Source organism: Panthera pardus, unplaced genomic scaffold, assembly GCF_024362965.1.
Source record: "Panthera pardus isolate Hobbes unplaced genomic scaffold, ASM2436296v1 HiC_scaffold_13, whole genome shotgun sequence".
Taxonomy (NCBI): domain Eukaryota; kingdom Metazoa; phylum Chordata; class Mammalia; order Carnivora; family Felidae; genus Panthera; species Panthera pardus.
Window position 1 is genome coordinate 14690518 of NW_026526688.1, and position 20640 is coordinate 14711157.

General features: G+C 46.7%; 1 protein-coding gene across 5 annotated transcripts in view; it reads left to right on the top strand.

The window, feature by feature from the left end:
- The window catches only part of WWC2 (WW and C2 domain containing 2), a 208037-nt gene that overhangs the window by 136637 nt on the left and 50760 nt on the right, over positions 1-20640 (top strand). For all 5 annotated transcript variants that reach the window (XM_019422330.2, XM_053900828.1, XM_019422332.2 and 2 more), the window contains 6 exons: positions 2729-2858; positions 5804-5950; positions 6976-7049; positions 10786-11028; positions 16648-16737; positions 17789-18408. In XM_019422330.2, coding sequence (XP_019277875.2) covers positions 2729-2858; positions 5804-5950; positions 6976-7049; positions 10786-11028; positions 16648-16737; positions 17789-18408 — 1304 coding nt within the window. The remainder of the gene's footprint in view (positions 1-2728; positions 2859-5803; positions 5951-6975; positions 7050-10785; positions 11029-16647; positions 16738-17788; positions 18409-20640) is intronic.

The window sequence follows — 20640 nt, forward strand, 5'->3', positions numbered from 1 at the left end:
TGAGAACGGCTCACCTACTTTTTTTGTTTTCAGATGTTAAAGTTGATTTGTGACTTCAAGACCTGTTTTGCGGTTAGATTCTGAAGGTTTTTCACAAATAGAAAGAAATCACTTGGGCTTTAGAAAGTCCCTTTGACACAGTTTAAGAGTCCTGTGTTAGTAGCTACTTCATGAAATCTCAGGGCTTTGTGGGTTGTTTTTTTTTTTTAATTAAAATAAGTTTTTTTGCCTCAACTACTCAGTTGGTAGATACAGTACTTAAGGGAGCCAACAATTTCGCTGATGAATCCTTTCCCAGAGAAATGGAATTCACCAATATTCAAAGTACCCCCAGTGATTTTTATCGAATATTCCAAGTGTAATAGGAGAGCCCGAAGCCCGAGTCTGTCCTTTTGAGGATTATGACCCGACTAGCTAAGTGTTTATGCAATCTCAAGGCTAAAGTCGGGTAAACTTCCTGGTCTTACTTCTCCTACTTGGAGGAAGTGTGACTAATAGATCTCTAGAGTCCCTTCCCACCCTAAACACTGTGTGCGTGCGCACGCGGCTGTTTAATTCAGTGATGCCGTTGGTTGTACTGTATTATCGAACAACCTGATGATGAAATTTATTTGATCTTAGGTTAAGACTGTTCGGCAATAAAATACTAAAACAGTACTTGGGGAAGTAGGTTACCTACAAACTGCACTTGCTCGAGTCAACTTTGGAAGAGTAAGATGGCATCATTGGTGGGTGGTTGTTTGGTTTTTGTTTTGTTTTTTCAGATTAGTCCCTTCACACTGACATAAAAAAAATGTCCATCATTACATGTTTTAAACCGAACGAGCGCAGAGCCAGTTTTCTGTGGCTTCATGGATGCCATTTCTCTGTGGACAAGACTAAGAATTATGTCCAAGAGTGAGAGCTCTTGGCCAGTGGGGCAGAAGCATAGCCGTATGTTCTTCAAGTGAACCCTGAATTGTATTCAAAATGAATGCCGGGCAGCCTCAGTGGCTGGAGAGTGATAGTGAGGGTCCTGTTAAACCATTTTTTTTTTAACGTTTACTTATTTTTGAGACAGAGAGAGACAGAGCAGACCAGGGGAGGGGCAGAGAGAGAGGGAGACACAGAATCTGAAACAGACTCCAGGCTCCGAGCCAGCAGCACAGCGCCCGACGCGGGGCTCGAACTCACGGACCACGAGGTCATGACCTGAGCCGAAGTCGGACGCTTAACCGACTGAGCCACCCAGGCGCCCCTGCCACTTTTTTTTTTTTTTTTTTAAGAATTAGGTAATTTGGTTGGGCCCTTCATGCACAAAGAATTAGGTTACTTGAAACCCCCTGACATAGGGTGACCATGCAAACTGTAAGGACATTTGGTGAGCAGATCTGCAGGGGTGACAGATGAGCTGGCGGAAGAACTCTTTATTCAACGTTAGCACCTCTGCTCTTCTGCCTGGTTCCTAGATTTGAACTCGTCCGCAAGGCAAGCAGTTTTACCTTGACTCATAACGGCCATAAAACAGAACGAGCATTTTTCACGTATTTGAAAACCAACAGGAAACTAACCACACGATCCAAATATGTAGGATTCTCACTGGTATAAATAATAATCACTCCCGTTTACGCATCGCCCACCAGCTCCTAGGCACCGTACTTGGTTTTGCACAGACATCAGGGCATGTAAGATGAGGCGACAGTGAAGGATCTGCACTTCCTGTAGTTGTTCAGTTTATTGGCACTTCTGTCCTGCTAAATCCTTTCGCGGTGGCCTTAACCTGTCTCAGGGTGGAGGTCGGATTAGCGTGAGGAGGTTTGAATTCAGCCAGTGGAAGGATCGCCCAAACTGACTCAAGACAAAATGACTGAGCTTGAAAATGTTGAGAAACGGACTGGGCGTGAGGTGGGCGATGGGGGAGTGTGAGCTAGGAGTGGTTGGAAGAGAAAACGGGAGAACAGTCGGCTTGAAAGCACGATGTCGGTATGTGGGAAGAAAGTCGCAAAGTCATCAGCCAACTACGACCGTCCAAAAACCAGCTCCTGCTGTTTGTGTAACTTGTACTCTGTCAACAGTCTTTAACATTTTTCTTTCTTCTTTCTTTCTTTCTTTCTTTCTTTCTTTCTTTCTTTCTTTCTTCTTCCTTCCTTTCTTTCTTCTTTCTTTCTTCTTTCTTTCTTCTTTCTTTCTTTCTTTCTTTCTTCCCTCTTTCTTTCCTTCTTTCTTTTCTTTCTTTCTTTCTTCTTTCTTTCTTCCTTCCTTTCTTTATTCTTTCTCTTTCTTTCTTTCTTTCTTTCTTTCCTTTCTCTTTCTTTCCTCTTTCTTTCTTTCTTTCTTTCTTTCTTTCTTTCTTTCTTTCTTCCCTCTTTCTTTCTTCTTTCTTTCTTTCTTTCGTTCTTCCCTCTTTCTTTCTTTCTTTCGTTCTTCCCTCTTTCTTTCTTTCTTTCTTTCTTTCTTTCTTCTTTCTTTCTTTCTTCCTCTTTCTTTCTTTCTTTCCTTTCCTTTCTTTCTTTCTTTCTTTTTGCTTTCTTCTTTCTTTCCTTTCTTTCTTCTTTCTCTTTCTTTCTTTCTTTCCTCCCTCTTTCTTTCCTCTTTCTTTCTTTCTTTCTTTCTTCCCTCTTTCTTTCTTTCTTCCTTTCTTCTTTCTTTCTTTCCTTCTTCTTTCTTTCTTTCTTTCTTTCTTTCTTTCTTCCCTCTTTCTTTCTTTCTCTCCTTCTTTCTTTTCTTTCTTTCTTTTTTCTTTTCACAGAATTGATAAGAAAATGTCTGGAGGCCAGAGTGGCTATGAACTCAGTGAAGCCAAAGCCATTCTAACTGAACTGAAATCTATCAGAAAGGCTATCAGCTCAGGAGAAAAAGAAAAACAAGATCTGATGCAGGTATGTTACAAACATTTTGTGAAGTCGGACAGCTACCTTCTGGGGCCCCAGAAACTCTTATCGGGGCAGAAGCTCTCCATCGGAATCCGGATGGCCCTTTATCACCCTGCCTCATTCACACAGAACTTGCTCCCATAGGAGATGTTTGTGGGCACCAAGGCAACAGGCTGCCGTGAACGCGTTGGTTCCGAGGTTCTGATGTGCTTGTTTGAAGGCAGGCTTTGGATGGCTTTTGAGACAGGACGTGCTGGATCCTGGAGTCCACGTGAGATTAGCATTTGGGGGCACCTGCAACTCACTGAAACTTCATGTGGAAACCAGATAAGCAGGGTTACCTAAACTGTGATCCTCAGCTGGGGACACACAAAGGGTACGTCACCTGTCAACAGCAGGTCGAGGATATGCCCTGAGGAGTATGGGAAAGGCATGTGAGGAGCTTCAAAAAGCTTCGCCCCATGCTAGGTGATTCTGAGGTGCCAGCTGGGGGTGGGGAATGCCGACCCAGCTGGGGGGTGCCCATCTAGTCATCCTAGGAAAGCTGCCAGTGGCAGAAAATCCCCGTGTGAAACCTGCATAGTTCTCAGCCCAAAGGTGAGCCAGCCTTGTGGGTACAAGAAACAACCATTCAGTGATCAGTGTCCTGCATTTTAACTGACCTCATGTCAGTTTTCAAAATGCCAACGGAATGTAGGTACATGTTCTACATGTACCTATAATTTTGCATTTGGGGAATTTTGAAATAACCTGCAGGAAGAGATCAAATAGAAAAGACAGTAGTGATAATGGCGAATCCTTGTTAAGTATTGACTGTGTGCTGGGCAGTCTTCTCCCTGCCTTGCATGAAAGTAGTTCAGTTAATTCTGACAACAGCCCTTGGGCATGTATTGTTCTCACTTGCAGACAAGGAAATTGCAGGACACAAAAGTTAAGTAGCCTCCTTAAAGTCACACAGCTTAGGAGTGGCAGGACTTTGGTTCAAACCTATGCAGTCTTACTCCAGAATATGTGGTTTTAAACATATATGGGAAACATAGAAAACTTTATTTGGATATATTTCTATTTTGTTCTAAAGCAATCCTGATGATTAAAACAGTAATTCCTAAAATGCACATCAGAGGTCCTTTGGAAAAAAATTAATAGTTAGCTTGAGCAAATTTATGTTGGAACTTTATAATTCAGCCATCTTAGGTTATCTTTGATTCTTCCAGTAACGAAGAAATTTGGGTTTATAAACAGACCAGATTAAGTTAAAAGATTAGAGTCCTTTTCAGTTACTAAAGTATATAAAATAATTGACTAGTAGATACAGAAATCGAGAGTAGAGCTAAGAAGGACATTAGGTGGGTAGCTTCCATGACTTTCAGACCTCTTTGACCATGACCCACAGTAAAGGATACATTCTACATGAAAACCCAGTCACACACAAATGTCTTTATGTTTGGACACACACACACACACACACACACACACACACACACACACACACCATATATCACAGATGTTTGCCTGCTGTTAATACTAGTAATGCGGTCTGAATTGACTTTCTAGTCTCTTCTTTTTCAGCACAAAACATACCAGTCATGACCTACTAAATTGATAAGGTATACTGTCATCCCAGACAGGCTTGAAAAAATACTACTCTTTCCACTCTACAGGTGAAAAAATAGAAAAGACTTGCCCAAAGTCACTAAAAGGCTTCTATGTTCTTTTCTGTGATATATTTGATATGATCATTGAAGTCTCATCCCTCTTGTATTTACATTTTGCATAAATGAACCTTTGAAAAAGAAAATTAAAAAGGCCGGGTAAAAGGCACATGTCAGATCTCTGATATTTCTAGTTTTTTGGGGACACTTCTCATTTTTTATTGTAAAAATTGTAAATATCAGGATTAAATCCTGGCTTTTCTTAAAGTTGGCAATAATGAGCTTCTTACCATTTTTATTAGTGTTAGGGCCAGGGGAGGGTTGGGAACAATTTAGTTAAGATTTTTCTCTTTCTTAATACTTTCACTTGCTCACATCCTCTCTTGAAAGTAAGCTCAGTATATTAAACACGGGTGGCAACGACAGGCACATTCATTGTTGATTATTCACTTTACAAAACCAGACATTATCACTCTGGCATTGCCATGCAGTCAGTGTAAAGATGGGCTGGGACCAGCTGCCAGCACTTCAGCTTCTGGGCCTCAGTTTCCTCATCTCTGACATTACCAGGACCAGATAATCTCTTGGGTCCCATCCAGACGTAAAATGGCATTATTACGGAAGTCTGCTAAGTAGGAAGTTTTCTTCTATATCTAAAATGAGATTGCACTGTAGGTATTCCACATTTACATAATTTCTGCTGTATGAAGTGAGTAGTTAAGATGAGTCATTTTAAAATAGAGATCTTTTTGGGGCTCCTGGGTGGCTCAGTCGTTAAGCATCCGACTCTTGGTTTTGGCTCAGATCATGATCTCACGGTTGGCGAGTTTGAGCCCCACATGGGGTTCTGCACTAACAGCGTGGAGCCCGCTTGGGATTCTCCCTCTCATCCTCTCTTTCTGGCCCTCTCCCGCTTGGACTCTTTTTCTCTCTCAAGATAAATAAATAAACCTTACAAAATAAATAAATTTTAAAAATAGAAATCTTTTCGATTGTTAAAAATAAGAAATGTATGTACTAAATGTAAAGGTGCCATTAAGCACAGCGTGAATAATTCCAGCTTGGGAAAGGTAAGATAATCTGTTTATTATGACCTCACACACTTCCAGAGTCACACGGGTGTATATGGGAAATTAGGTTCTAATCTTATGTTTTCAATAATTTAAAGTGATACATACCTGTTAAAGTAGCTGGTTTTTTCCTATCGAGATCACTTCTTTCAATTTAATTTTACCTGCTGGGTGAGTCTTGCCATCCTAAATGTTAAGTTTCATGTACGACTTTGTGTTTCCTGAACAGAGTCTCGCTAAGCTGCGGGAGCGGTTCCATTTGGACCAGAGCACGGGCACATCCGAGCCAGATTTGAGGTCCAGTCCTGTGAACTCCCATTTATCTCTCTCCAGACAGACCCTTGACGCCGGGTCACAAACCAGCATTTCCGGAGATGTAAGTTACCCACGTGAACGGTTGGCCCCAGCGCTGGCCGTGATGGGCCTGAATTACAACATGGATGGCAAGTGGGACAGGTGCTCGCTAGGTGGTTTGAATTCCAACCGCGTGGGTTCAGTATTTCATATTCAGAGATTGGTTTTAAAAATCAGAGCCTTATCTTTTCTGTCTGGATGTCACACGTATCAGGATTTGTCCGTATGAATGGTTTTGCTCAGACTTTCTCGTATTTATTCAGAGACATTATTGAAAGGTTACAGACACATAAAAATTTAAGTTTCCCCTATTAAATTTAGAGTCTTAGAAATTTAGATCTTTTCAATTAAACATTGAGGCTGATGAGAAACAAAAAAATATGCCTTTAAAAGCTAACAGATTTTTTTTTATATCCAAGGTTGTTTATACTAAAATGCATGTATGGTTTATGCCCAGCATTTGAAAATATTTACTATGGCTTTGAAAACTATGAACTATTTTGCCTTCTCTTTGGGATGCTGTTTAGCAGACCTTTACTTTTCAGTACGTTCCCAGTTTGCGTATTCTGTTCTGCGTCCTTGAATTCTGTGCCATGAAAATAAAACAGGCAGAGATCAACAGTAGGACTTACCTGTTTGAAAAATCATTTTTTTGAAGTTGTTTAGTTAATATCATGCATTTGGAAGCTAAATGATGGAAATTTTGGCTCATGGAGACGAAATTAGTTTCAGTTCGTAAATTTTATTGACCTGTGTTCCCTTCGTAAACTCTAAGATACCAGAAACATTGACATGATACTTTTTATCTTGAATCTGATGTGTGGAGAAAATGATGTTGAAGTCTTTGAAAAACAGACAAGCTTGAATTAAAAAGAAATGTTTTGCCCCCACTGAGACTGGAAAGTAAGTGCCTTTTTAACTGGCGTTCCTGATTTCAAGACCATCTTCGTTAGTTTTCCAATTACTTGTGCTTCCTAGAAACAAAAGCAATTTACCTTCATTCATTAGCAGAGTTAATTGACTTTTTTCCCTTTTGTTTTTTACCAGATCGGAGTGAGAAGTAGATCAAATTTAGCTGAAAAGGTCAGGCTGAGCCTACAGTATGAAGAAGCCAAAAGAAGGTAACAACAGGGGAGCTCTTCAGCGTTCGGTGGTCAGCGGGCGCAAACAGTGTTTTCTTTTCCAGAATTAATCTTTACTCGTATAGTGACATCTGCTGGGTGCTCCCCACGCCTTCTTCCCAGGTCTGCTCTTCAGGGTTTTTAGATGTAAGGGTTGCAGAGTTCCCCCTCTGCTCGCTGTCTCCCCCTCACCCCAAAGCTGAAGGAAAAGGAGAATTAATGAGAAGTGTGGGCATGAAATTGCCCCCTTGTCTTTTGGAAGAAAGAAGCTTTGAACTTGTCCAATCCTTACTCACAAGTACAAGCGGGAAGATTGGCTTCTTAGGTGGAGTCGTGATATCGGCTCAGGTACAGGACTTAATAGTAGTTGAGCTCTCAGGTAAATAGCTTTAATTCCTTTGATTTGAGGGGAAGACTTCCTGCTAAGGTGCTTGAAGACACTGCAGTAGTGTCTGTTCCTGCGACTGCCTTCAGGACAAAGGAGAGATTCTATTTCCCTCCATTCCCTTACAACCCTGTGCTTTCTTTTCGTACTTCGTGATTCTGTGGAAGGTTCAGGAGACTTCTCCCTCCTCATCCAGTGCACGGGCTCACCGTGTTTTCATAATGTGGACACCTTGCTCATTTTATGGGGGAGGGTCATACAGCTCTGTTTGATTTCATTATTTTCCTTTTAAGAGTTTAAGAATGCTACTGATTTGTGATTTGGGAAGACATTGGCAGGAGAGAAACTTCACTGTCACCCTGTAGGTGACAGAGAAGCTTATGTTCCTCCTCAAGAACATGAAAAGCTCAGCTGAGAACCTGCTAGAATGTCAGTTTCCTATTAAGACCATCAGATAGATATTGAAGTATACCCATTATTATTGGTGATGAGGATTATTTAAAAGTAATTAGCAAAAATTCTTAGAGGTTATCTGGCTTTAACAAAGCAATTGTTTGATTTGCCTAAATGCAGAATTTCCCTCTTTATAGCCTCTGTTACTGCTATTACTGGGTTCTTTGATTTACCGAAAAAAAAAAAAAAAAAAAAAAAAAACCCTAACTAAGCTCTGTTCCACAAATTATTAACTGTGTGAGTTTGAACAAGTCACTTAGTCTCTCTGAACATTTCACTCAGCTGATTTTAATGCTTGTAAGTTTTCCTTGTCAGATTTTACATTTCCTGAGGTTCTGAAAAATCCGGTATACTTTCTGGCTGCTTCTCAGTGCCCAGGCCATGCCTTGCCCTCCACCATAAGGATTGAGGATTGCTTTGTGGTTTCGTGGCCCGGTGATGTGAAAGCCTCTGGTGGATGGTGTTTGCGGCCCTCCAGCTGTGAGCACACCAACCCCTTAGCAGCCACAACTCCTGGGCTCTGTTGTAAACAAAGAGCGTTCTGTATCTGGTGTTCTGAAGGAGAATGGCCGTAACTCAGAATTAATTTTGGAGAACCACGCCTCATGCCCTGGGTTCTCTGGGGCTCCACTTGGCTTCCCCTGGATCAGCTTGAACTTTCGCTTTACTTTTGCTGCTAACAGTTTATTCCATCTGGAGTTTATACACAGCTCTTCTCTCCCCTGGGTGTCCCCAGAAATCTTCATCATGTCTCGTTCCCCAGATTTGGTGTGCTCTTTCCAAATAAAATTCAAGACCCACCTAATGCCCGATCACGCAAGTAACAGGTGCGTTTCTTTCCTTCATTAAGTCGTCGCTCCCAGTTCTGTTGTTAAGTCAGTCACATCAGAACTTAAGACATTGGTTCTTTCCCACTTGGTTGCATTGCTGGCCTATTACCATTTGGGGTTTTATTTTAAAGTTACTAGCGATGCTGATGAGAGGGTAGATCTCGAGGGCTTGTGCATATGTTGAAAATGCTTTTCTTCCTCAATTCTGAGTACGTAAAGAGGCGGGTTGTATTTCCCTGAAACCTGTTTTCTCCTCCAGCCTTTGTTTTCTGTGCTTAATGAAGCTAATAATATCATGCTTATTTAGCATTTTGATGATTAATTTTCTAGTATGCTGAGACAGTTGTGTACGGTTTTGTGGTTAAAGCTGATGTTACATCTATGGGAAGTGCAGATAGTGGGGGAAAATCACAAGTACGTTGTATATGCAGGGCCAGCTTAAGATGGCAGTTTTTTTTGTGTTTTTTTTTTTTTTAAACTAAAACCAGAAACTGTGGAACTACTTCCATCTTTGTCCAGAAAACATTATTTTGTTCATCTTTTTCCTTTCCTTCTACAACTTCTTCTGTCTAAAAGTAAAAAAAAAAAAAAAAAAAAAAAAAAAAATACCCCCTTTCTATCTACTTCTCATATTCCAGTATGTGCTGTAACAGCATCCAAAGTAACCATCCAGCTTTGTTTTTTAATAAGAATATAGATTCCTTGTGCTAACCTCAGTTGCATTCATAACTTACCTTGATGTTGCGCTCGTGGTCAAAAACAGCCACGTGCCATTTACCTCGTGAATAGTCCTGATGGTCCTCACGGTGCCACAGAGCAAGTTCTTTGATTCAGATGGTCAGAACGTTTTTTTTTAAGTTTATTTATGTACTTTGTGGGGGGGGGGGGGGAAGGGGCAGAGAGAGAGAGGAAGAGAGAGAATCCCAAGCAGGCTCCACACTGACAGCACAGAGCCTGACACGGGGCTCGAACTCACGATCCGTGAGATCATGACCTGAACGGAAGCCAAGAGTCAGACGCTTAACCGACTGAGCCCCCCACACGCCCCCAGAACATTCTGGTTCAGTCAGAAGTTAACTTCACCAATTAGCGTTAAGCAGTACACATAGTAGAATCGGAGGTCAGGCAAAATTATGAAACCAGTGAAGTTCCCCTCTGCTGGTCTTTCCTCCTCCTCCCCCTTCTCCCCACCCCTGTCCCCCTCACCCCACCACCTGCTGTCACCGTGGTGGAGCCGCTTCGGCTGCCCGTGCCGGCGAAGGTCCACTGGGAGCTTCGTGCTCCTGGACGGCTTCCGCATACTCAGGGAAACCGGGTCAAGTGCAGGGATGTCTGCGGTGCTGGCTCCATGAGTGCTCCGTAAGCGGCGTGGGCACCGATGTCACAGTGCACAGCTTCCGGGCAGCAGGAGGCCTGGGGCGAGGCAGGGCTGCTCCCTTTCCCTTGGCGACGCGGAGCCTGCTGGATCCACTTTGTTGTAATACTGGTCAGCCAAGCCACCGCTCCGTCTTCTCCCCGCGTCCTCCCCGACGGGCTGATAACCCGGCTGCCCCCCCAGCCGACCCCGGGGACCCCCATCTTACTAGGGGACAGCGTCTTCCCCCAGAGGAACAAAACCTATAGTGATGTCACGGCAGCCATCATTTACCTGAGTCGTTTTTTTTTTTTAAACGGAAGCCATCTGGGTATCCCTCCTGCCACCCTACCCAGGCAGTCGCACGTCCCGGCGGGCCTGCCCGGGGCTCCCAGCGCTCTCTGCTTTTTAAGCTTCGGTGTACTTTGACCTTCGCTCTTCTTTTTAGCTAGGCGGGTTTGCTTACTTGTGTCTTAAAGGTGAGGGACACGCAGCAGACCGGAGCCAGGTGTGGGGCGTCCCGGGGCTGGAGGGCGGGCTGCGGCTCTTACCTGCCTCCCAGCAGGCGATCACCTCCCCCCCCCCGCCACCCCGGGGAGGGTCACCGGGTAGAGTCGGGAGGGCATCTAGACCCCCAGCCTTGGCTGGGTTGTGTCTTCCCTTTCCTGGGAGTTCTAAGTCTGTGCGCCCCTCTTCTTTATCGCTTTATTTTAGTATGGCCAACTTGAAAATCGAACTGTCAAAACTGGACAGTGAGACCTGGCCCGGGGCGCTGGACATCGAGAAGGAGAAGCTGATGCTGATTAACGAGAAAGAAGAGCTTTTGAAGGAGCTGCAGTTTGTCACGCCACAAAAACGCACCCAAGATGAACTGGAGCACCTGGAGGCCGCCAGGCAGCGGCTGGAGGAGGAGCTGTTGTCCGTGAGGGGTCCGCCGAGCCGGGCGCTGACCGAAAGGTTCGTTTTCCTCCCTGGGGCCCCGGGCCCGGCAGCCCCCGGGGGTGCGTCTTCCCGCGCCCGGGTGCCCGTTCCCCGGTCTCCGCAAATCTGCATTGCGGCCGTCCTTAGTGGCCCGAGCCCCGGCACCCAGGGCCTTTCTTTCTGTAGGGCGGTGGAGCGTTACCCTCCTGAGGCCCCGTGGTGTCAGCTCCCCTGTTGGGAACGTGAACTGCCGCGACAGACGTTGAATAAGTAAGGAATGTGGACATAAAACCAGGAATGCAGCACGTCGCTGACTGCGTGTGATAACAATGGCTATAAACTCTTGCACCCTGATAAGAAAGATTATCTGGACTGTTAGAGCCACTGAAGCTTCCTACTCTGGGTTTTACGACTCACAGGAATGCAAAAGTTTATCGCCTTTCATTTCACAAGGCAAAGACAACTTGCTCCCTTTGGGTGTCTTAACAGGTCGCAAAAGGTTCCTTGGATTTGGTTTGTCGGTCGAAACCCTCCTGTGAAGCAGGTGAAGATGTAAAGGGAAATACTTGAAGCAGTTTCCCGATCTTTCTGTGGGAGGGTGGGAGTTGACCACTCCACGTAAAACAGCCAGTTGTGTGAGCGGGAATATCAGGCAGGCGCTGTGCCCAGGAGCCCCGTGTCCAGGCCTCGCTGACGGACGTGGTCGGACGGACGCCTATTCCAGCCGTGGACCGTGCAGCCTTTCAGAACCACTGCACCAGGGGCGTCCAGGCGGCTCAGTCGGTTGAGCGTCCGACTTCGGCTCAGGTCTTGATCTCGTGGTTTGTAGGTTCGAGCCCCGCGTCGGGCTCTGTGCTGACAGCTAAGGGCCTGGAGCCTGCTTCCGATTCTGTGTCTCCCTCTCTCTCTGCTCCCCCACTCACTCTCTGTCTCGCGCTCTCAAAAATAAATAAAAACGTTAAAAAAAAAAAGTTAAAAAAAAAAAAATCACTGCACCAGCAAGCGCTTTAGGCCAGCAGGTGAGGAGCAGTGCCTGTCCCGGAATGACAGGAAGGAAGGTCACGTTCACATAATTTCAAGTGACCTGGAAGTAACTTTAAGACACCCAGCCATTATCCAACTGCCTTTTTTTTTTTTTTTTTTTTAATTTCTTGGCTTCTTGCCTTCTAATTCCTTGTCCCCTTAAGGTTGTGTGGCTACATAATATCAAAATATTTGAAGTGTGGCGCAGGAAACAGTAGGAAGGAGAACCGCTGACGTTCCCGGGTAGGTGTTGGCCTGTGGACTTGCCAGCCCCGAGTTTAATCGCCTGGGGAGAGTTGACTTCTGTGAGTTAAATGCCGGTCGAGAGGATGCCTGGCCACAGCTTTACGGAGCAGGCACACGCGTCAGAAGGGAAAGCCTCTGCACCTCACATTCCTGAAAGAATTCTCGTTGCCCACCTGCCGCTTCTTTCCTCCCCTCCTGCTCAGACATCTCTGTCTAGCAGTGCCGGCTGAAGGCTCTCCCCAAAGGTAGATGTCAGCGAGGCCGGCCAGGGAAAGATACACCCAACAAAGAGTAGAAGGAACAAAAAGTTCCGGAGAGAAGGCAGAGTCCCGTTGTATTCCTGAACTACCTTGATGTCCTGTCCGTCTTTACAGGTCTTAAATTTCTAGGGTAAAAGTTTGATAATCACCAGTGAATAGGACGGAATGAGTAGTTTTTGTGTGGCCCACACACAAAGCAGCAAGCGTATTTGCGTCCTGTGTCACGCTTACTGAGTGTTATCTAATGACACATGCCTCACGGGGCCAAGTGCGTCCCAGCCATTGTCTGTGGTGTGTGTCTGGGAAGGGCCCCTCCACGGCCTTTACGTTTGTTCTGGGAGAGAGAAAATAGGTGTGTGTTTGTTTTAATCATCTTTTACAGGAGTAGCGTCTTGTTTGTCTTTTTTATTAGAGCTAGAACTTCAAAAATGACTAACGAAGTAGCATTAGAAATAGTTTGTTCCCAAGCGCCGAGGCTTTGGCTTTCGTACTTTGGCTTGCACATAATCCAAGAAATAACTGGAAGTAACTGCCCAGATCCCAGCAGAAACAGTAGGTGTGAACCCCTCAGAAAGAGGAACTATGAAATACATAAAAAAAAATTACCAATTTAGTGAGATCCAGCCCTGGGTTTTGTATCGGATGGGGAGTAGGCAGTTTGACTCTCCTCCTGACTCAGGATACCCGCGTGACCCTGTCTCCCACAATCGGATGTTAATGTTAGCAGGAAGGGAAGTGTGTATGTTTTATATTCGGAGTATGTTGTTGGCCAGAAGCAAATCTCCATCATTATGTCGTAGTCTGAGGTTGAGGGGACTAACACCCTCTTGCTTGAGCAACTTAAACTTTCCTCACTGCTGTCCTTGGATGTAAAACGGCCCAGCGTCTCCCATGTCCAAAAGAGCAGAGCCACCTGCCGAAGGGAGCACTCTGGGAGCACCGAGTCTTTTGCTGCCCGAGTAGACCCAGATGGGTCGGCTTTGGAGTTTGTTGTTGTCGGTTCTCCTTTACTCCCCTGCGCTGTCACCTTTTCCACTTCTGCATTATTTCCTTCTACTGTCTGTGCATAGAGTATTTCTGCTCTGCTTATTGTTACTGTTGAACTGAAACAGGTGTCTTAGAAGGCAAGAGGGTGGCTCTGAACAGCGGGCTTCCTCGGTGCTACAGCAGGTGGTGGCCGGAGACACTTCCGGGAAATAAGGGTGACCGCACAAGCCTTGGTTTCATCATAGAACAAACTGCTTCACCAGTACGAAACCCCTCAGCCTCCCCTTGGCATCTGCATGGCCGTCAAAGAAACCACTTCTGGGTCCCCCCAACTCTCCCCGTTTTCCATTTATGTTGTGGGTTTCTCATCATTTGGGGGGGGTGGCCTCAGGCAAGATTCTGAGCCATGACTGAATTTACATCTCTGAAGGAGCTAAACTCTCCTGAATTTCGTGACCCCAGAGACCCCCAGCACCACCACTCTGTGGGCAGAGCACTCAGATGAGGCGAGGACGCTCCCACCTAGGGCAGCAAAGCAGTTTGGGAAGAGGGAGACCTCCCTGTGAGGGATCAGCAGCAGAGAGAAATGGTTCTCAAATGAAAAACGTCACGGCGTCTAGGATTTCTCACACAGCTTCCGTATTCTCTCCATACAGCTGCTGAAATTCTAAAACTTCTGTGCTTTTCCGCAGCTGATAAGATCTTAACACTGCTCCTTCTTTTCTCACAAATCTCGTCTTAAATCTTGCCGAGGTGTCTTCGTTGTTCCTTAATTATATGAATGTTTTTGTCTCTGCTTCTGAACAAATGTTAAAGCAAGTAGGTGGGGGTATGAGTGTCATTTATTTTTTAACGGAAAAGGAACGGCTCACTTGTATAGATGGCGTGACATTTTCCCAAGGTGGAAAGTTCTGGGTAGTCTTCATCAGGGGGCCCCGGGCAGGTGCTTCTGTCTCTCAGGGCGTGAGGGCAGAGAGAGGGCGGGGTGAAGGCCCTGCCTGGGTCTTGTGTAGAGCAGAGGAATGGAGAGTGTGGACCAGCGGGAGGGGCCGAGTTGAAATGACCCTTTCTCAGCTTGGAGAAGGGCTCGCGGAGCCTGGGATGCACCCTCGGGAAGAAGCTGATACCTGAGCAGTTTCTTCTTATCCCTGGTCCAGAGGAAGTTGGGGAGAACGCTTCCTACAAAGGACCCCTGGGATCTGAGGGAGGCTGCGGGCTTCAGTGACTCCCTCAGAGACGAGGGTCAGGTGCTTGACCGAGGACGGCCACTCCACGGGAAGGGCTTCTGTGACTCTCCCAGGTGCTTCGTTGTGCTTCTCCCAGCAAAGACACAAGCACAAGGGTGTGTCTTCAGGCAGCCTGGGCAGACCTGGGGCTCGCCTTCCAGGAGCTTCGGGTCTGACTGGGGAGCATGCAAACAAGAATACGAGGCCAGGTCTCAGTGGTTCAAGTGACCCTAAGAGGGCCTTCACAGTCGGCTGGGGGAGGCCACAATGGGGCCGTCGCTTGTGCCTGAGAGGCGGAAAGCTTTGGATGCTAAATTTCGCAGGAAACACGGTTATGTCATACCGAGGCCTCCTTAACACACTGGAAAAGCCTTCATTTGTTCGTGCAGGATTTAGTTTTAAAACTTATCTAACAATGTTTCTCCTGTTTCGGAAGACATGGATTTGGGTAGGTTCTTGGGCTTTCTCAGACCTTTATACCTTCTGATTCAGTTAATCTAATTCATATTCATTTTCTCCCCTGTTGAGTTTTTGTTTATATTTAAGAGATTAAAAAAAAATAGGGACTGTATTCCTTTTCGAAATACACCTTTGAAAGCTGGGAATTAAGAATTTATCATGCTTTGAAGTGCTAAACAAAATGACAAGAATTGCTTTTTTTTTATTTTAACATATAATAAAATTGTGTGGGTGACACATCAAAGGACAGATAGCTATAAATAAAATATGGGCATGTTTCCTTACTGCCTAAAACATACATTTCAAAGAGGTTAGAAATTAGGGAGATTTTCTCTTTCTCCAAAAAAAAAAAAAAATCGCTAATTTTTATATCCCCACCTTGCAAGGCATGCTGAGGCTCTGAACAAAAAGCATGTGTTTTGATGTCTGTGGAGTACTTTCTCGTACATCACTGCATTTGATCCCTTTAACAGCCCTCGCGGGCAGACACAGTAGGATTTTAATCGCCGATTTGCAGAGGAGAAAACTGGGACCCCTTGACTAAAGTGACTCGTTTAAGGACACACGGTTCACAGCAGCAAATCCACTGGAAACCCCGGTGATTTTCTGGGTCCCACTCTGCCGTGGTTGGCCGCGCCGGACGGGCTCAGGCCAGGGACGTCTGAAGTCCTTCAGCTGACACTGACCACAGGCCCGTTAACGTCTTAAAATAACTTAGTCAAAAACACGGTTCTCTAACCCTCGAATTTTTTTTTTTTTTTTTAAACTTGTTCGGTTGAACGTGGATGAAATTTCACGGTAACGGGCACAGGCGATGAGATGCGTTACGGTAGGAACCGAAATCGCTTTTGTGCCTTTTCCTTGTTTAAACTGTTAAGCCCAAATGAGCTCACGCTGGCAATATGGACTAATTTGTTTCTTAATCGCTGAAATTCTCATCCAAGTAAGATTGGAATTGTTGTCACTAAATATTAGTCCGGAACGGTCCTTGTCAATTCCAGCCCTCACAATGGTCCTTCACAGATTGGCTGTCGCTCCTGTCAAGTGTCGTAGTAATTTAAGCCCAGGTCCCAGGCCTGTGGAAGGATTTTGTAATCTGTGTTAGTGGTTTGTGGTTTTCCTCCTCGCTGTCTTTCTCTACCTCATAAGGGCACAGAGGCTTTTTTTTTTTTTTTTTTTTTTTGTAATCCATTTAAGAAAATAGCAGGTTATCAAAAGTTTTAAACTTCCCAGTAAAGTTGGAGACTCGGGCTAGGTGTCCCTCTTCCTCTGGCGTGGCTGTGGACTCTGATGCCCACCTCACTCCTCGCTGCCCTTCTGTTTTCTCTCTGGCCGACCCATTGGGATTTCCCCCTCGTGGTACATAACGTCTATGGAATCAGAATCTTTTCCTTCGGTTTCCACGCCTCAGCGTAATTACATGGAAGTAAATGCATTTGTTTCTTTTTTTCCAGATTGCATTTGGAAGAGCGAAGGAAAGAGCTGCTACAGAAACTTGAGGAAACTACTAAATTAACTACTTATTTGCACTCCCAACTGAAAAGGTAAGCCTGTTCGGCCCTTGAGGGAACAAGAACATTCGGGCATGTTTTGGTTCACCCTTGATGACTTTGGTCAACTCTTTGAAAGTAAGTAAAATAGTGATGCCAGTACAGCTGAAACTTGGATGATCAAATTTAAAGTTGCATAGATTTTTTTTTTTTTCCCCACGAACCCCGAGGTCACAATGTGGAATCTGTGTGAAATACGTTGTGGGAAGAAGATCTGTTTTAGCTATGAGTGCGTACTTAGGAAAAGGACACATTTCTCCACCTCCCTTTTTCCTTGAAAAAGGGAGGGCGGGGATGACTTGCCTTCAAATAATTAACTGTCCATTCGCTCCTTCAGTGTGCCCACAGAGGAGAGGAACGGACAGGGAGACGGGCTTGTGTGCAACCCCCTTATTCTTATAAGCTTGCCTTTTCCCTCTCTAGAGACTAAAAGCTTTATTCTTTAAGCAGAATAACTGCATTAACACTCTACCAGTTATGCTTTTTCCCCTCCTTCAATATTATTTTTTTAAATTTTTTTAAGTGTTCATTTTTTGAGAAAGAGAGAGAGAGCATGAGCAGGGGAGGTGCAGAGAGAGAGGGAGACACAGAATCCGAAGCAGGCCCCAGGCTCTGAGCACGGAGCCCGACGTGGGGCTAGAACTCACGAACCGTGAGATCGTGACCTGAGCCAAAGTTGGACACAACCAACGGAGCCACCCAGGCGCCCCTCCCCCTTCCACATTATTAAACTGCGTAGTTGCTTCTCGGTATCTGTGCAGGTAGATTTATCAATAGGTAGTTATCACTTTTTTTTTCTTTTTTAATTTTGCAACAGGGAAATTAGAACAGAACTGCTATTTAGAGAGGACTCAGGGAGCCAGCTTGAAAGTGCTCAGGAGTCACCAAGGCTATAGGTGGTATAGTGGCAGCCACCACCCCCCGCCCCACCCGGCCCCCGTCATGACGTTATTTGGCGCCTCGGGGGGCCGAAGGGGCCGGAGGGCACGGTGCTTGGGTGTTGCGTGTCGTACCAGGCGTCACAGTGAGTGCTTCCCCCCCTCAGCCTCTCTGCCAGCACCCTGTCCGTGTCGTCCGGGAGCAGCCTGGGCTCCCTGGCCTCCAGCCGGGGATCTCTGAACACCTCCAGCAGAGGGTCGCTCAGCTCCCTCAGTTCCGGAGAGCTCTATTACACCGGCCAGAGCGACCAGGTAGACGCGGATTATCAGTGTAAACTGGACCTCCTTCTGCAGGAGAAAGGCGGCTACATTCCTTCTGGACCCATCACCACCATCCATGAAAACGAGGTGGTCAAGTCCCCCAGCCAGCCTGGCCAGAGCGGCCCCTGTGGGGCGGCAGCCACAGCCACAGGCCACACTCCCCCACGGACTGAGGCCCCCAAGTCTGTGACGTCCCTGTCCTCACGGTCCTCCCTCTCCTCCTTGTCCCCTCCCGGCTCCCCCCTGGTTCTGGAAGGCACGTTCCCCATGTCTTCCCACGATGTCCCTCTCCATCGGTTCACTGCTGACTTTGAAGACTGTGAATTGAGTAGCCATTTTGCAGACATTGGCCTCGGTGACAATCAGATCTTGCTGGACTCGAACTCGGGAGGAGCGTCCCAGTCTCTCGCCGAGGATAAAGACCTCAGCGAATGCTCCCGGGAGCCGTTGTATGAAGGAACTGCAGGTAAGCCGAGACCTTTGCCTCCACGCTTTCCCTCTTAATTATTTTCAGAAGAGTGACAGGAGGGTTACGTTTTCCACATAAACAAATTGTGCTGGCCCCCTTCTCTGTCTGCTGCGAATTCATTTTGGCTTCACTCGAGGAGGAGTTTTTATTGATATACCCGGACTAGACATTTTTTTCTTTAACAGCTAAAAGTCACTTTCCCTATTTAATAGACTTAATCGTTAAGTATCTGTCCTGTTGTCCAGAAACCCCCTGTACGGTGGCAGCTGGCTGGGAACATGTTTTGTGAACACACGTCATAACTTCCACATAGGTTCTCGTTCTGAAATAGCAAGGCAAAGAAGAGGGCTTTCTTTTAAAAGTCGGTCTAAAACAGATTAAAACCAAGGCAATTAGCATACCAGCTAATTAGTACCGGGGTTCAGTGTTTGGACTGCTCAGGGAGTTCTATATAAATACAATTTTTGTTTCGTGCCAGACTCTCCCTTTCTGCCTCAAGTTAATTTGGGGAAAGCCGGTTCCGAGGTGCCGGTGTTACCCTGCCATCTTGTGGCCACGTTACTTTTTGCAGCCCGGGGAAGGAGCTGCCCGTTGACTTCTCACTGAGCCACAGAAACAGAGGGAGAATCGAATTCTTTTTCTTTTCATGTTTGTATCCCTTTGCAAGGCGGAAGCTTTCCATATATTCGGTGTGGCTGTAAAGGAAACAAGATGCCTTGCCTTGCTGGCAAATGACCATAGCTGTGGCCTGAGGAGGACGGTGGGTTTCGGAGCTCGCCCGGAACAGAATGTGAAAGAAAAGCCCCAGTGCTGGTCCCCAGGAGCCCCGCTCCGATCTGCACTCGGCTACCTCGTGCCCCCACGCGAGGGGACAGGCCTCTTTACAAGCATTTTCCTGCCGTTTCGAGAAGACTGTTTTGTACTTCTGGTCCTAAGAATTCTAAGCATGAATGGATTGGCCAACTCAGACGTTTAAAGAGAGAGGCAGATCCAACGCGTTTGTGTGGTTTCTAGTACGGAAGGCCGAAGCGCCACCTATTGGTGGCCCGGAGCAGGGGCAGAGGCAGGGCACGCGGGACACGGGTGTGGCGTGTGCGGCGCTGCCTGGAAGGAGCCAAAGTTACAAGTCGCGTGTTCACTCAGATCATCAGCATCAGAGACCAGAAGCACAGGAGTGGCGTTTCCCTAGTGGCCAGGAGGGAGCAGAAGCCAGCCGTGGGGCCGCCCTCCTGCCCCCCGGAAAGGAGTGCGGTGTGTGGGCCTTGCGTTCTGGCCCCGGAGCCGGTTCGGGCCTGCGCTCTTACTTCGGTGCAGTGAGCGTGAGCGCCTCACCCAGGCCGTCCGCCTTGTTGCTCCTCCCCTGCACAGTGGGAGTGACACAGTGTCCTCCTCGTGGGGTCCTGGGAGGACGGGTGCCATAGCACCTGTAAAGCATCTCCCTGCGCCGGCGCTCGGCTCTGAGTTCACGTGATTAATACCACCGTGGCACCAGAGACAATACAAACCGCGCCAAGCACAGCTCCTTCCACAACACGCTGAAATTTATGAAAGAAAGACCAAGCAAGAGAGGAGAGCCGAGTGTATTCTGTGCCATTCGTCTGTGCTTTGGACCTGAAGGGTCTCGAGCGTTGCGGCTCTTTGCCCTCTTTGTGCGTCTGGAATTCTCTAGCGACTCTTCTCCACACTCAGTTCTCAGGGGCGGGGCAGGGAGGCCGGCCCGACAGTCGCCCGGGGTCCGAGCCCACCTGGGTCCTTCGGCCCCTGCCCGGCCGTAGCCTCGCTCCTGCCACTGGGTCTGCGGCTGTGTCTGCGAAGTCTGTGTCCGGAGCCCAGTGTCGCGGAAGCTTCCGGGACACGGCTTTTAGCTTTGAAACGCATATTCGATCGGAAAGCTGCTACTAAAAAGTCCCCCTAAAAGAATTACGTCCGAGAGTTTTATTTGTGAAGAGTATCCGGTGCCGAAGACAACTAAAAAGCACGTTTTTAACCGTAAAGGCTAATAATCCCCTTCAGGCCAGATCGCCAGCACTCGGTCCTCTCAGGGAGCGTCCGCCCTCCCTGCGGGGGCGGGCGGCCCCTGGTGGTGACACGGCTCGTCCCCCTCACCACTCTGGAGTCTTCCGCAGGTGAAGTCGGACTTCCCTTATGCACGTCCTGCCGGAGGACAGAGACCCCGTCGGAATGACGACGAAGTCCTTCCAGTCGGTCTCTGTCATGGTCAAAGTCAAT